We start from the raw sequence: 17,688 nt of genomic DNA, 5'->3' as shown, positions 1-17,688 counted from the left end.
TTCTTATTTCAAGCACAGAAAAAAATGCATCTTCAGTTTCAGAAAACACTTGAAAATGCAAAAGTGCTTATGGACATTTTGCTAGCCAGGAAACAAAAATGTGTCGTGAGTCAAAGTGAGTTAACCTGATGGGACCAGCCATTGGGAGTGGGATTACCAAAATTAGCACCAAGTGGGGGAATTCCTTCCTTCCCCAGTGCTACCATTATGTAATCTATTCAGGGCTCTAGTATCAGAAAACTATGAGATGACATGAAGAACAGGAGCCAGATCTGTACTGTCCCTCGCATCAGGGGTGTTCACACATTACATTCAATGAGTGTACAATCAGTGTACACATATAGTTGACCTGTATACTCACAGTTTTTCAGTATGTGTACTCAACAGTTGAGCTGTACCAATGAACAAGCATGCATTATTTCACACAAACACTTGCACGTGTGTAGTGACAGCTCATACCTACGGTCATCATAATGTGTGATGATGAACAATTTGGGAAGTAGTATAATTGGGAAGTAATTGAATATTTTATCGTGGGGTTATCTTATATGCATCTTGGTCCCAGACATCTATAAATAAGCTTATCTTCAACACCAATCCAGTTGATTCCTGCTGTTAGGCTACTCCTCTCTTCTCAAGTTTTACAAGCAGTCATGGCTTCCAAAGCAATTAGATTAGGGTTTTTAGCATGTTTCAGGGGAGGTGCTCAGTCTGAGGAGGGGATTAATGAGGTTGATACAGACAGAGAATCATGCCAAGCACCAACTGTTTGGGGAGGTTTTAAGGGAAGCTCACTAGGAAGTGCAGCTCAACAAAATATAGTATGTAGTAGAGGATTAGCAGACGGACTCAGCGCAATCCTATGCACGCTGATTCAGAAATAAGCTGCCTACATCAGATTCCCCACCCCCACCCCGAATCCTCCCTCCCAGTGCAGAAGAGGTTTGTTTTTGGTTTTTTTTGTACACACAGGGGCTGCAGTGAGGAGGGATAGGAAAATCCCCTAGTAAAATACTGCATTGAATAGTATCTTCTATACCCAAATACTAACCTCAGAAACAAGAATTACCCCATTAAGGCCTTTGACCAAAAGGCAACTAGTGACTTGAGGAGATGAAGCAACACAGATGTTCTCTCCCTTATTTTTATTTAGTTTCTTTATAAATGATACCACTTCTGAATTTAATGAGGATGGGTTTTCTTCACCTAGCACTGGCCATGAACTTCTCTAAACATCACTTTGTGACAATGACATGGGTCTCCTATCCTTCTATCATCTCACCTGTAAACTGCACTGGGTCACTTTTGCCATTAAAATCTTTGGAATATGACTAAGCCCTATTAAGCTGTTACTTGTGTGGCGGGGCAATGCAAGTACAAAGAAGGAGCCCTTGCCTTTAGTATTGTCCCCATTGTCACATGACTGCTTCCTATGTGTTCAGGCAAATGCTCCCTGTGGAATTTAGAATCTTGATTGCTCAGGGTTCTAGATCAGATGAGAAGCCCACACAAGCACTAAACACATGGGAAACCCTTTATCTACCCATCTGTCCCACAGGAAGCCCTCTTTCTACTCTTCTGTCCATGGGTCCCATTCACTCATGTAACAACTGAACTGGGCTTATAACAACAGTGTAACTGGCCACTGAGAATAGTATCCTAAGTTGGTGATCTCCAGCATTGGCAGTTGGAAAAATATAAAAGGAGGATCAAGCAAGATTATTCCTTGCATAATAAATTCTAACAGACTAAGGGAGCAGGCTCATTGTACAGTATTAAACAATTTTAAAACAGAGTGGAAATAATAGTTATTAAAATATGATTATATGGAACTGAGATATGGTGTTTTCCTGGAGAGAAGGCACTAGAATTATTTTTTAAAAAATTCTTTTAGGAGTCCTTGCAGTCTTCTGGTTCTGATGAGACAGAACAAACAGGAATGATTCCAGTCTCCTTGTGTTTATTTAATTATTGGCATAAATGACTTCATCTCCTAGAAGACAGGCTCCTAGAGGTGTGGGCAAATTCACTTAATTTTTTAAAAAACCAACGACTTACTCCCCTTTCAGTGCCATCTTGATCCAATTACATGGTTTGCCTTTGAATTTTTTTAATGGATTATGGTTCATAGCTGCCAAAATGGTATTTAAATGGCACCTCAGAGGCATTTTTGTGCAGAGAGCTGTGTTCTTATCGACAAATGTTAAGAATGTGCTACATTATGCATTGATAAAATCCAAGCACAGTTTGAAAAATTAGTTATTTGACTTCCCTACATTTGTTTTAAGGACAGTTCCAGCCCTCCTTTGCTGAGATGGCAACCAATGCCCTGCCCACTCTTTTAGATGTACCATATACGGCAGTGGCATTCAATCAGGGTGCCTTGAATGATGCCCAGGGAGCCGCGAGCTGCACTAGCCTCTGTCCCTTTCCTTCCCTCCCTCCTCTGATGTTCTCTCATGTCTCTACTTCCCCAAGGCTTGCGTGGCTGTTTGTTGCAGCAGCCCTGGCTACAAGCTCCCCAGGCAAATGGTACCTCTGGGGCTGGCCATGGAGTGCTGGTTGCCAAGAGCTGAGGCAGCCTCGGAGTAAGCAAGCAAGCAAGCAAGCAGGCAGGCAAGGCAACCCATCCAGCTAGTCCACCAGCCCTTGCTGTTGGGAATGGACAGACAAGTGGGAGGCCAGGCACACAGGCAGCTGCTGCCTGCCAAGGTAAGGTGCTGGACTCACATTTGTCTTTGGCCAGACTCCATTGGGCCACTAAGGCTGGGGGCATCCTCTTCCCAGGCCCTTGTTGGTCAGTGTGAGGAGACACTTGTCTATGGGGCAGCGGGGGAGAGGAGGGGAGTTCAGAGACCAGGGATGGCAGCAGTGGCTGCCCAGAGGACTCTCAAGGAGAGGAGGCTGAGGGAACAGTTCACAAGGGAAGGTGTTTTAAAAAGGGTGAGAGACTGCCAGCTATGCAGGCAAGGGATGACATAACTGGACTCTTGAGCCCCAAAGGGAGCCGTGGACTGAAAAAAGTTGAAAACTTCTGCTTTATGGGAAAGTGCCTTTTGACTGACATTTCTGCATCCGTAGGGAGAAAACAACTGGACATTCCATACTACCTACTCTTCTGTCTTAATTTTGAGGGCAAATGCAGAAGAACTTTCTTCTTCAATTGTTAAAAATATGGCAAACACTGGTTAAAGCAGAAGAAAAGAAAATATTTATTGGCCAGCAAAAATGAGATTAACAGTGGCCACCTTCGCTCTGGCAGATGCAAAGCAGTGGCAAACATTTTCTGATTACTATATAGCCAAACTCCAGTTTGGACACCTGTTTTGAGTGCTACTTGACAAAGGATTGAACTAGTGAAATGCTTATTTTAGGCTGCAATAACACTTATCTGGGAGTAAGACCCACTGAACTCACTAGAGCCTTTCTCTTAGTAGACATGTATAGCATTCCACTGTTAATGAGATATATGGACACTTCAAAGTATTTAACATGATTACATTCTTGTGTTATTCTCTGGTTATTATTGGTTCCTTGTTATTAAGTTTTACAGGTTTTTGTATGTTTGATGTTTGGTTTTACCAATTGGTCTTTATTGTATGCTTGTAATTAATTTTTTTCTTCTTATTTTGATCTGTTAGTTGGCATTATGGCCAATGGCCGAAACAAAGAAAGCACAACCCAACTGAGTATTCACACAACACATCTTTAGCCTCTTACCATGAAGAGCAATGAATTCTTTCCAGCATATTTCTGACTTCTAATGGATATACTAGGTAAATGCTCTGCTAACATGCTTGCATGCTTCCCGTTTTTTAATTATGATGCACAAATGATAACCTATGTACAATTCTACTACTTGCTGCAATTTAACACCTTTATTGTAAAAGCACTGGGTTGGCACAACTAACAGCACAACCCTACTCATGTCTATTAAGAAGTAAACCCCACTGCTTTCAATGGGACTTATTCCCGGTAAGTGGGTATAGGATTGCATCTTAAGTGTATTATAAAGCTACTAGCTTCAATACACTGACCTTTTAGCTATTTCAACTAATGTTACTTGATTAGAGGTAGACATAGATCATGCCCACAAAAAGGCTACTTGGCATCAAACGAAGAGAAAGCTACTAAAAGCTAGAGATGGAGATGGGAAATACATGCACTATGAACATCCTTTTCAAACGGCTTCATTAAAACAGTCAGAAAAGAATCGCAATTGCACAATGAAGCCCAAAAAAGACATCAGAAGGCAGCAAATGAACAAAAAGGGTCCTCAGCATCTACAATAAATCACTTGTATTGGAAGATACAAGATAAGGAGTCCCATCATATCTGGAATATGCTGGAACAGCTCTTAAAAGATGATAGAGAATTAATTTACAAAATACCTAAAGTAGGGTCCTTCAGTGTTTTTATTCACATCTTCTACCCACTTAGCTACATTATATTCTGTTTTGAACCATGGGCTTAAATACCTGCAAAAAGCAATGGAAGGAACAGAGAAAGCAGAAGAAGAATAAAGAAATATCTGGTAACACACAGCAGCATAAGCTCAGTTTGGCTGTTTTACACCCTCCAAATGCCAAGGATTGTCTTAAATAAATCAGTGTGGAAGTTGGGTGAAGAAAATCCGAGCCACGGGGGTTCAAAATGAATTCCCTTGGAAGTGGAGGCTTACATCTGCAATTTACTTTTGTCTTGAGAGAGAGAACTACCCATCTCTTAAATCTCTAAATCTCGGTCTGGATGCAAACAGACTTAGAAGCACTGAATCTGCCCAGTGGGGAAGTACGCAAGAGACAGGTGCTGCAGCAACTGCCCTTCCAAAGTGAGGACTACTTTAATCTCTTATAAGCACCTCCTGAAAGCTTCAGGCAAGTCGTTTTGTCTCAGTGCTGTGTCTTTAACCTAACTTATACAGAAAGCAAATGTTCTCTGCCTTGCACCACAGGTCAGGAGTACATAAATATAGGCAGACCACCTTGGATACTTGCAGGTTGATCTGAGAAAAGGCAGCTAAGAGATGGGTCCCTCTCTTACACCAGGGGCTGAACATTACAGTCTTGGGGACTCTTTCATGTCCATGGTTGCAAATAAACCAGGTTCTGCCAGTTAAATGACAGGAAATGTTACTGACTTGCAGTCACATGTGGATTCTTTGGTGCACATAAGTCTGCCTAAAACACAAGAAGCTGTTTTTGCATTGCAGCACAAGCTGTGTACCCAGAGGCTCACCACACACTGCTCTTTCTTCATGTTGCTGGCAATACGTGGAAGACCGTAGTGAGATGAAGAAACAGATTATTCTGTGCAGTGAACTGCACACACACAAAACAGCTGCCATGTGGTAGCAATCTACCAGACAGAACTGTTCGGCCTACAGACCTCTGCACACTTGCATGGGAATAATTCCCAGTTAACTCATGGGGTTTACTTCTGAGTAGCCTTTGTTTGCAGCACAAAGACTGGGCTGCACTACACTTGTGACTCTTATAAGCTGTGCAATTGCCCGTACAACTTGAATATAGCCTTTGACGAATATGCATGGATCCTTCCCAAAGCCCTTTCCTGGTCAACACTATGTGCAAGACATTTCTCACAGTATTAATATATATATATATATATATATATATATATATATATATATATATATATATATATCCAGACTGAACCTAACAACCATTGTTTTATCAATGGAAAGTATATTCTACTTTGTCCTCTCTTTGCAGCACAGATTACATGAGTACTTGTTTGATAAAATTTACTACTGCTACATTAATATTGCTGCCTGTTTAAAAAGTCAATGAAGTGCAGGGACAAACTGGTAATGCCAATGTGGGGTAGTGGTTAGAGCGTTGGGACTAGAACGGAAGGGAGCTGGGCTCAAATTCCCCCTCTATGTGACCTTGAGCCAGGCACTGTCAGCCTAACCTGTCTCACAGGATTGTTGTTCGGATGAAATGGGTGGTGGAGGCAGGAGAAATATGTGTGCCACTTTGGGCTCCTCCTTGAAGAAAAGATGGGACATTAATTATATGCAATAAATATTCTTCATAAATTACTTTTAAATCCACCTACAGCTGACACTAAGCCAGAGACTCCATGACCTTGCTACTACTGCAAGTTATAGCATATTAAATGACATCATGTAATTTGACTCTGGAGAATGTCAGGATTTATTTTATAGAAAAACCATTTCCCAGGTCTTCACAATTGTGGAGAAAAATGCACTGCTACCCTCAGAGGAATCTCAACAGGGCTTCCAGAGAGAAGGGCAGGAGAACAACAACAACCCCAACTTCCTCTTTGTCCCCTGCCCCAACCCACTAGTCTCTGTTTATCAATGTGTATCTCGCAATCTACACCAATCTTCCCATTTCACTAAGCCACTAGGTGGCAATGTTTTGGGTGAACCATTTTTAGCTTGTGTGGAACGTGGGCTTTCAATAGAAATAAAAATCAGATGGTGAATTTATTATATCCAATAATCAAACATTGTGAGCATCATTCTGCCTAAGCTGCGTGACTCTCCCACCCACTCACCCCAACCACATAAGCACAGGCGTCGCTTTAATTCTCTATCAGCTGTAATTGCTTCTAATTAGTCTACTTACTTTCAACAGCAAGTTGAAAACTAGGAGTGCTTTATGTTTTCCATCTTGGTTCCTAATTAAAAAGTAAAAGTTCAAAGCACAGCCGCAAGACAAATTTGCTAGCGAAGCAATGGGCTCATGGGCAAGACATTATGCGCTGGTTCTTATCTTGCAGTTTTAGTGGGCTTGTGTGAGAGCAAATGACAAACCTTTAACCTACACTTTTTATTGTAAAGGCTCGTTTGGTAACCATGAAGCACTCCTGATCTGGATTTTACAATGAGAAAAGAGAAAGTTATCACGGCAACAAAGCATGCAAAGGTTGTACAAGACTTTTGAGGCTTCTTCGCCCCAGGTACACACACTTCAGCTTCTATTATTTCTGAGCAACCTGAAACGGTAGTTTTTAACATCATGCCAGGTTGCAGAATGAAACCAAGAGGGGCAGAGCAATCTTTGTGGGGGTTAACTGTGCATCGGTCATCATTGATATAGTATAACCCATCAGATCAAATGGTAAAACTTTGCTTAAAACGAAAAAGAAACAACTTCTTAAGCCTACAAAACTTAAAACCAGTGGCTTGATTTGGCTTGCAGCACAGCATGCAACAATGCAGAAGTCCCAGGTCTTATAAGACTGGGGGGCAGGGGAGATTACACACATCAGGCCAGCAAGGAGGAGGGCTTAGCTAGCGCTGCCATCAGCAATCAAAGGCGGGTTTGGGGGTATTTTGCCACAGTGATACTTTTGGGAAGAAACTTTTAATGGGATAAAAAAAAAAAGTTGCCCCAAATGGAAGGGCACTTAGGACTGACCTGTGATCCCGATCCCTTGTCTGGGGGTGGTGAGAACCCCTGTGGCTTATGCCTTGGGGTGGGATTTGGTTGGTGTGGGAAAGCCCAGGCTCAGAAGCATGGGATGCTCTGCTGCAAAAACACAATATATAATAGGGGTGGGGAAAATCTAAGCCAAAGTTTATATCATTTATAACAATGAGGAAGATGCACACCTATAGAGGCAAAGTTAGTACAAATGAACAAAGGAATGGCTACCCGGGAAAGGAGTTCACTGGGACATGCTTTAACACATGCTCCTATGCCAACACTCAGGGTCTTGGTGTTAATGGTCAAAACTGTTGTTCTACCCATTTAAGTTTGCAGAAAACTCTGGAACATTAATGTCTCATCTTTGCAAAACTACGGAAGTAAAATACACTTTGCTGGGCCAGTAGGAAAAAAGCCCCACAGAAATTGTCAACTACGGAAGTTCTCTTTTGCTCCACTAACACGATACCATGCAAGCAAAATGACCGCTTGGTCTGTTTTGTGTAACGCTGATCTTAGGGACCAATATGGCAATAAAACTATGCATTTCCAGCAATCATTAATCAACTCCTCTAAAGGGATCAGGATCAGGGGTTTTTTTGTCCCCCATTACCACCAAGACCAGTTTGCTTTAATGACTCTGTAGCCTTGGGGAGTGGTCATCTTATATCCATGTAGTTAACCTTTCACCAGGAATGCTGCAATAGACAGCAGCACAGAGACGCCAGTTCTCCAGATATTGAGAACTTCTCTTTTGGCTCATTTTGGATGTCATTTGCATTCAGATCACACTACTTCACAGGTTGTGGCAAGCACATGAACACATAAAATATACGTTGCCACACGTGGATTGTTCATTCCGTACAGCATGTATCAGTAGATGGCATTGCACAAACAAAGCAAACTGTTTTAAGTAAGTCTTATTCAGCAATATGTAGTTCTCTAATGAAAGTATATAGCTGAAAGTAATACGAAACGTCCAAGCAAATTAACACATAGGAAAGTATCTTCCTTTTACAGAGAAGGGCTTCCTGAACTCCTGGCATCTTGTGAAACTAAAATGGTTATCCGATGTTATTCAAACTACTTTACTAGAATGTGCATCTAATGGGATACAAACCATATCCAGAATTAGGAAAGAACCAGATAACAGAAATTGAGGTAAGCTATGTTGTATATTTATTTATCTTGCAGAATGCTACACCAGGGTAGCCAACCCTCCAGAGGTCGCTAGAGTACAATCCCCATCACCCATGACCACTGGCCATGTACTCTTGGGCTGATGGGAGTTGTAGTCCAACAACATATGTAGGGTAACATGTTGGCTGCTCCTGCTGATTAGGTAGAGAAGTTTACTGTGGAATGTATTAGATGATTTCCAATGTGTCCTCAACAGGTCTCCCTGAATAACATTTGCCCTAAATGAGAAAGTTAACATGCAGAATGGTACATTTTGAAACATTACATCTGAACTCTGCATTAGTGCTGCCGTCTAAATCTCTTCTCCCCACTTCCCCCAGTTGCAAGATGGCATTAAATATCCACTTTCATTGGTAGTGAAACACACCTGGATGTCCGATCAGGGACTTTCTTCCCATGCAGGTTAACAGGCAGCAGTAAACAGGTGTGGGGAATAGTGCAGCACACAAAGGTGAGAAGGTGTGGGGCTTCTAGTTAACAGGGGGGACAAAACTGCAATGGGAAAGCCTGCTTCACTGCCCATCCTGCTAAGGAGAATACATTTAACAAGCTAGAAGTACTTCTTAGGGCCAAGCTAGATGTGATGTTGAACAGATCATTGTCTCTTGTGTTTTCTCCCCTTTAAAATAGCAGCCATGGGAGCGGGGGGGGGGGGGGGAATCTGGACTGGGACCACAGTGCAGGCAAGTGGGTGAATAACCCTTCACCCCTGCACAGTTTTGAGAACAACAACAAAACCCTCACCCTGGTTCCTTTCCCCTCCTCCCCAAGGTGACATTACAGCATCTCCGGAGGGGAGATTGACAGATATGCAAATAGCAGATGGGAGGAGTGGGGATTTCCATTGGGGAAATGGAGCAAGGGGAGCCCCCCTCCCCCCTGTTTCTTGCTGACAATCGGCCCAAAATCTGCCCTGAATCCAAATAACAGACTCTAAAAAGAAACTTATGGAGGAGCTTGTTACTACTGGTAAGTATTGCCTAGGTGAGGGGGGATTGGCGAATTTTCAAAAACAAAAGCAACTTTTAAAAACACATGGTCAAAATAAAAACCTGTTGCCACACCATTTAATAATCAGTACTTTCAGTGAGTCTAGAAGCCTTCTGGTTCAAATATGTAGCAGGAAGGAACTGAAACAGAAATAGATAGTCTTTCGGTTTTGGTTTTCAACTAGAAGGTCAAACTTACTCGGTGGAATTAGACCGTGGCCTAAATCTTTTGCCTTTGACTTTCTTCCTGTTGCCGCCTATATTACCTGAAATAAGACCAAAGGATAAGTCAGTGGAAAACAATACGATGGAACCAAGGAAAGTAGCATGCTAGAAGTCATTTGCATTGACTTTTATTCTCCCTTTCTTTCCCCTCCACCCTGAAGTAGTAATACGACCTACCTGCAGATACAAGGGACTGAACGTAAGACTTTATATGTGCAAAGCATGTACTCTAACTCTGGCATTGTAGGTATGGCTGCAGCATGCTGGTTGACAGCATCTACTCTGCAATGGTTATGAATACTGCTGACGCGATGGTCATTCTCACCTTGCCATGAGTTACTCCTGGGTCGCCCATTCTGACAGATGTCCGAAAGGTTCTTTGCATCTTGGATTCTTTCACTCCATGAATGAGATAATCCGTTTGACCTGGAGTAAATGGCAAGACTTGCATGAGCTGGCTGGTTTGGGTACATAAAGCATCTATTAAGGACATTATTCATGAACTTTTAAGTTGAGGATTACTTAAAGGTCTGTTTACAATACCCAAAATGTCTGCCTAAATCAGCAGTCCGTGAAAAGTCCAGTTAAGTTTCACTTCTGCTCCTACAACTGTTCCTAAATCTATTCATTCCCTAAAATAGTGTGCACATTGCTACATATCTACTCATGACGCATTCATAAACCCATTTCTAATTGAATTTCTAAGGGCATCTATTTAACATGTCCCATTTTCAGATTCTAGACCTTTCTAGTTATGTTAGTCTATGTGGGATATCTCATTTATTTGCCAGACAAGGATGACTGTCAAATAATTTGGCAGGCTCATGAACACAATGGCAGGTGAGAGGCTGCATTATTGCACTCAGAGGTGCAAATATTTGGATGCTGGGTCATCACTGGTGCCTTTACAACTGGCTCAGAGGAGATGTGTACACAGGTCGTCTAGAAACAAAAGAAGAAAGCAAGTTTCTTCTACACCTGGCAGAAGTGCAACCTAGTCCTTCTCCTTTCCCACTTGGTTTCTTCAGACCAGGCTTCTCCAACCTGGTGTCCTCTAAATGTTTTGGACTACAACTCCCATCAGTCCCAGCCAGCATGGTTGTTGATGAAGGATGATGGGAGTTGATGTCCGAAAGCTCTGGAGGTCACCAAATTAAGGAAGGCTGCCTTAGAGGGTCGAGCGTGGAGCAGCAGGAGGATGTTCCAAGGGAGAAAATGATTTCTTCCTTTCCCAGGTTGTGTTCTCTCTGTCCATCTTGTTTCCCCAGAGGAAAACTAAGCTGGAAGAGGCTTACTTTCTCATGTAAGTTCTGGAACTCAAACCTGCTTATGAAGCTCATTCTCTGAGATGGCTTATGCAAACCTGGTTAAATCCTAGGTTTTGCACATCCACAAAAAAACAACAACACGTTATCCTAATTCCATCTGTCCTGCCACTTGATATTTTTTTTAATGTATTATTTAATTTGACAAAAATGATATTCCAATTGAACCACTGAGCAGTATATAAGATATATTAAAATCATCAATAAAAATTTATAAGTTCGAAAATAAGTTCAACAGTGAAAGAGATTAAAACACATCAGCATCTATGTGCCTGCATAGACTTGCCTAAACTACTTTTATTTTTTTAACAAAATTTATATAGATCGTATATAAGCATCCTTTATACCTTAGAACCTTTTCTCTTGCATAAATAAGACAAAATGGCATGGGTTGGATCCAACCAAAGTCAGATGAACCTGACTTTGAAATCAAGTGGTGTTAATTTAAGCCATGACTAACTTGTCCCATTGATTTTGACTGAATCCAGCCCCATATTTCTCTTGCTTTTTCTAATCTTTTTTTCCCTGTGCAATTTTTAATTAATAAAATATGTAAGATATGAAGGACTGCATCCAACAGAACTTTCCCCCCTGCTCATTAGTCCAACTATTGTAGTCTGAAACTTTTGTGAAGGTAAATTTCCTGCCTGATACTAAGCACCCATAATATAGGCCATGCCAGTTTTAAACTTAGGTAGGTTTACAGGTAACTGACAAGAGATACTCTTTGTCCTAATGTAGACAGACCTTAACAGTTTCATACCATTATACAGTAAAGAACAAACAAGTGGTTGAAATGAGGAATCAATGGAAATGGGGGGGGGATGACACACAACATTGTACAATGGAATTTAAGGAATGCCCATTTTAAAAGTCAAGCTTCATAGAATGAACAAAATTTTGCTCCCTTATGTGGAAACAAAACCTAAATAAGACAAAATATCAGGAAACTGGTTTTCCAAAAATTCTGTTATATTTAGGCATTCAAGAAGTTCAACTGCAGATGGATATGCAGCTTTGAAGATTATTCTCAGAAAAATCAACATTTTAATCCTTCCACAAACATAAACCCTCAGTCAAGAAACTGGATGTTGACTTAGGAGTTACTTTTCAAGTTGACATCTGCCATGCAAAAATTAAAGAGAATCTCACAAAGGTATAAAAACCCTCAGTATTAAACAGACATTTGATCGGCATTACGTATGCATCACTAAGCTACTACATTCACAACTTTGAATCTGAGGAGCAAATTGCATCTGTTTCTTTTCAGTTTCTCATTTGAAAACCACCAGAAGCATAAATGATCTTTACAAAGAAAAAAGGGGGGAAATGATGGTTCACAAAATAGCCTGTCCATTATTAGTATTATTACATGGCAGAATTATTGTTTTTTGTGAAAGCCTTTTGAGGGGAAAAAGCAATTCTATAATAAACCTCTCCATGCTAAAAGATAGAAAAAAGGGTTTACAGATCAAAGTGACCCTGTTAACTTCGTGAACTATTAAATGCACCAGGATGTGTGTGCCATTTAAAAATGGTGCATATGCCTTTTTTCAGCAGACGGAGCAATGCACAGCCCATTGCCTCATGTCATGCACAAAGCTCCAGATCCACAACAGAGCTCCATGTACATGTCCACTGCATTTCCTTTCACAGAAGAGGGCAAGATATGTTTGCTCACCCTGGATGTGTCACGCTCCAGAGACATTGGATTGGGAATTAAATCTGGCAAAATCAAGGTGTCGGCAGTGATTCTATGGCCTGACCACAACAATCCTGCCTCCATGGATAATTGGTTGTAATAGTGAAGGGCACAGCCCACATGGCGGTGTAGCAGCTTCTCACACACTCCAAACCTGCTGCTGCAAGCTTGGCCAAAATGCATGGGAAGCCACTCATAAAACTTTGTGCCACGCCTACAAGGATCGACATCACAAGCTAGTTCACCCGCAAGGGTGGCTGTGTATGTAAATCAGGCCTTCCTTGGTCAATAAAAAGAGAGAAATGCAAGATGGAAATGCCAGATTTGGCAGCATACTAAAGAACAAAAAGGCAGGGCAAACTAGTGATAAAATACAACACTTCTAGCATTTCTTATTACCGTAATTCATTAATGTTATAACAGTTAATGAAAGTACAGCATCCCCCTTCTTTGATTACTTCATCGTAATATCAAATTCATGGCAATTTGGGTACAGTGTTTTGCTTGATTAGGAGCTAGGACACTTTATAAGCAGCAAAACAAGGCACTTCCAAGCAGAAGGAGATGGCTATCAGAACTGAGGATCTGATTTATCTGTGGGGCTACAAAGCCCACCCCCCACCCACTCCACCAATATAATTTGTCAGAGTTTTAGATCCCCAAAGAAGTGCATTTGAAAAGAGAGGATACAACTAGTCAGTAATCAAAGACCAAAGGGGGTCACTTTAAACACACACACACACACACATAGTCCACAAAAGGAAGGAAAGAAGTAATCAAACCTGCTGCAAAACAATGAAAGGTTCTGACTAATGGAATAATGTGTGATGGAACAGGTAGAAATCTGAAAATGCGACAGAAAAGCAGACCTCTTCTTAGAACTAGATGCAGAGTTTGTGCTGACTCCAGGCGGCATGTCGCTATAAAAGGAGTCGGCCTCACCAGGCTTTTTTACATAATCTCCCTGAGGGATTTGTCTAAAGCATAATGAACATTTTCAAGTCAGAAACACACTGAAGGTTAAAAAACAAAAACAAAAAACATGCATATTCCAAATGTATGTATGTATATATATATATATATGTAAATAAATACACACTCATATACATATACATATATATATAGCACAGGAAAAAGCTTAGAAAGGAGACCATGAAAATTTATCACATAACTATATAAATAAGAGAGAATGGCTACCTGAGAAAATAGGCTTACATTCTGTAATGGGGAAATGCATTCCCTGAGATACTTAAAAGTCTAATTAAGATATACACCCATTACAGAGTGTGTTTTCCTTAATAGGCCTAAAGACAAGAAGTTTGAACAATTTGATTTAAGAGACACTCAAGAGCGGGGTTAGGTATTGCCACCCTCTACATCCCCAATCTTTCCTTTTCTCCATCTCGTGACAGGTTGGAGCAATCAGTAAAGAAGACCTTGATAATTAATAGGCAATTAAAAACAACAACAACAATACCCAATATTGTCCAAATATGACATGCGCACAGTGAAGGGGATTTCCTACTGCTGCCTAGCAGTCATAACAAACTTAGTTCCCCATCCCAAATTCAACTAAGGAGTTTCTTTCGTTAAAAAGGATATTCAAGAAATACCAAATCCCACTCTTCAACCCAAGATTCAAACTAATGCAATAGATTATAGATATATACCTACATACACCAGTACAATTTTTGTACTTTCCCTTACAAAAAAATTAGTTTTACACAAAGGGGGAAAAGATTCCATATCTATGACACTGGACTCCTGTACTTTGAACTGTGATCAAAGAACACTTACAGGATGTTATCTAAGAAAGATTAATTAATTAATTATTGTGTGTGACCAACAGAGGTAAGAGTACTTGCTTTTCTAGTTTTCTTGAAGCACAAGATTTTTAATGTCAAACTTAGAGCTAACCCAACAGTGTTTTTTAGAATTTTGTGAGCATGAAAGTGGAAAGGATAGAGAAGATATTTTTCATAAAGCCAAGTTGCCACCTAACCGCTTACCTTTTTGACACTATTTGTTTTCTAGTCCTAATGATCACAAGCTCAGCTGCTACCTGGTGCCATTTTATAGGGAAGCATTGCCCTCAGCTTCAGATGCCAGCACATGGCATCTTCATGAGGCCAAATCAAACCAAGGTCAATGCTGCTGGGCCTTATTCTAGAGCAGGGGTGAGGAGCCCGGGGGTCCTCCAGATGTTGCTGGACTCCAAGTCCCATCAATCCCAGCCAGCACAGCCAATGATGATGGAAGCTGTAGTCTAACACCATCCATGAGGTCCCTTAGACCTCCTTTCAAGCTTTTTTTTTAATTTGGAAAAAAAATATTGTGGCTTAAAAAACAAGTGCTCAGTACCAGCCAGGAGTGGGATCATACATGGTTATATTAATCCCTCTTTTGATTAAAAAGGCAAACATGCAGACAAGTTCATAATGGAAAGGATTAGTACCCAGGTAATTGGAAAATGCTCCAGTAATCAATGTTATGTACTAAGCAGAATTGAACTGGGACTAAGGTTAAATTTCAACACTGTGGCTGCAAAGCAAATAAAGGTGTAATAAAAAAACCCCAGCCCACCTAGGGCAGGTATGGGGAACCCATGGCCCTCCTGGTGTTGTTAGACTCTAACTCCCATCAGCCCCAGTTAACATGGCCAATGGTCAGTGATGATGGGAGTTGTAGTCCAAAAAATATCTGGAGGTCCACAGGGTTCTGGTCTCTGCCTTAGGGCTTCACCCTCCTAAAATAACATATCTGAGAATACAGGAATCCAAGTCTTAAGGGACAACACATTAACACTACAAAGATAGGAGCCATTTAAATTAGATTCATCAGCCCACAGCTCCATGTACACAAAAAACGTTACATTCCTAGCCATACTGATGTCTCCAATATATATATATATCCCAACTAAATAATAAATAGGGATCACATCTGAAGCATTCTGTGACATGTGGCCACACTGCTTTTTCACATACCTCTGTCTTCGATAGTTTCTTACAAGAGGAAGGAAGAGAGATAAGAGAGTGAGTTACCATGTTGTACTTGCCATTACTCTACTCAGTGTCATAAGCTAAGAAGTGGATCCTAAGAACTCCCAGTGGATTTCCACATGCAGAATGGGAAAGACCCACACCCTTCTTGGCATCTCTTTTATGCCCCTGAAAAGCCACTTCAGAGAGTTGTGAAACTTTTAGGAACAGCACAGGACCAGGTGTGGGTGGCGCAGTTGAAGGGGGGGGTAGGACCCACCTTTGTGCAGCCCTTAGGATCCAGTCCCAAAGATATAAATTAGAAAAGAAACCCTAGCAGAAATTGAGTATTTTTGTCTTTCCCAAGCAATTGGGTCATTGCTTATGAAAAAGAGCATGACACTATGAAAACTGCATGCAATGAAGCATCAGCTTTATGTTTGAAATGCATAGGCAAAGGCAAAGGAAAGCCCTTTGGAAGAAAATGATGTTTCTTATTTCAAACCCTGCAGACCCTGGGCAATATGAACTCACACACTGACCTGGTTCACATGACACAGTAAGACAAACTATGGCTTGCTGTGTCATGTGAACCCAAGTCAATGGCTTATTAGGTCCACAAAGATGTGGGCTTCTGGAAAGGAGCTTGCAGCCATTTTGCTCCTCCCCAGTCCTTAGCTGAGCTAAGCCACAATTTGACTCATGCTGTCCAAACTCAGGCTTGTTGTGAAACTCCTTCCTCACTAACCATGAGGTTTCTTGCGCAAACCAGATCTATTTTCATTCTCTCCTCATTCAAGGAAGGAGAGCGCAATATCCTCTGGTACCTTTCAAGAGCTGCCTAACTTCATAAGTAGAGTTAGTATCATTTAACTGACTGTTAAGAAGAACCCTGCTTGCTGAGACCAAAAGTTGTTGTTAGGTAGAAACAATGCACAATCTCAGGCTTGGACGTCACAGGAAGTCAAACCCTTTTCAAGCTTTCTGGGGTTGTTTCCCCTCCTCATGCCAGGGTAGGAGTAAGAGGGGGGCACTGAACAGTGTGCACAAAGCATGTGGCTTATTCCCAAAACCTTGGGAGCCTAGCAACCCAGACTTATCAACATGTGTGAATGTGGCCTAGGATCAGTGCATGAGTTCAATAAATTTTATTTTTCCTATCATACATTTCGTTTAGACATGCTGAAACAAAGGTGTGCAGTAAATAATTAAAGATAGAATGTGAGAAAGTTATACTAAAAATTAGTAAGACAGGCTGTTGCCAGTAAATAATATAATTATTATGGCAAGTTTGACTTAAAGAGTACATCAGCTTTGCTGGCTGGGTCTCTGGATGTCACTGGACTACAATTCCCAAAATCCCCAGGCAGGATGGCTAGACTTGCTTTACTCAAAGGCTGTCCTCCAGTCCTATGCAGCCTTCAGTCTGCAGATGTTGCACAACAAGTCTTCTGAGTACAGCAAGCCTAGAAAGGCAACTATCTGCAGAGAGGAGAACTGGAAGGGGTTCTGATTAGGAAAACTTCTGATATTCTCTTTTGCCTAAATCATTTGATAATTCACACTGCCAATTCATACTTTTACTTTATCAAATCATAATAAAGTATAGAAAATCTTATGAAATAAAAAAATTACCTTTATTAATATAAGATATATATATAATATAAATTACTTACTTGTAACCCCATGCAGTTATGCCCATAATCAGAGCCAACACTAAAATTGTACCAGCGATAGCACCTATAATAATATTTGTGCTAGTGACACCTAGATTAAAAAAAAGAAGGAAACAAGAATCTGAATGTACCTCATTTTGAGGCGATGGGACACATACATAAAACTACAAAA

The 17,688-nt window shown here is 41.0% G+C and overlaps 1 protein-coding gene across 14 annotated transcripts in view; it reads right to left on the bottom strand.

Moving 5' to 3' along the window:
• Window positions 1–17,688, bottom strand: part of ADAM22 (ADAM metallopeptidase domain 22) — a 122,636-nt gene that overhangs the window by 12,963 nt on the left and 91,985 nt on the right. For 3 of the 14 annotated variants that reach the window (XM_053410489.1, XM_053410491.1, XM_053410490.1), the window contains exons 25-30: window positions 17,517–17,607; window positions 15,847–15,864; window positions 13,645–13,839; window positions 10,161–10,261; window positions 9,810–9,876; window positions 7,413–7,523 (exon numbers count right to left, since the gene is read on the bottom strand). In XM_053410489.1, the coding sequence (XP_053266464.1) occupies window positions 7,413–7,523; window positions 9,810–9,876; window positions 10,161–10,261; window positions 13,645–13,839; window positions 15,847–15,864; window positions 17,517–17,607 (583 nt within the window). Of the gene's footprint in view, window positions 1–4,391; window positions 4,479–7,412; window positions 7,524–9,809; window positions 9,877–10,160; window positions 10,262–13,644; window positions 13,840–15,846; window positions 15,865–17,516; window positions 17,608–17,688 lie in introns of all 14 variants that reach the window. The other 11 variants (XM_053410497.1, XM_053410495.1, XM_053410493.1 and 8 more) reach the window with 10 other exon arrangements.

The sequence above is a fragment of the Podarcis raffonei genome, chromosome 12 (genome assembly GCF_027172205.1).
Source record: "Podarcis raffonei isolate rPodRaf1 chromosome 12, rPodRaf1.pri, whole genome shotgun sequence".
NCBI lineage: Eukaryota > Metazoa > Chordata > Lepidosauria > Squamata > Lacertidae > Podarcis > Podarcis raffonei.
The sequence above is the reverse complement of the archived record's forward strand: the minus strand, read 5'-3'. Positions and strand labels throughout refer to the sequence as shown.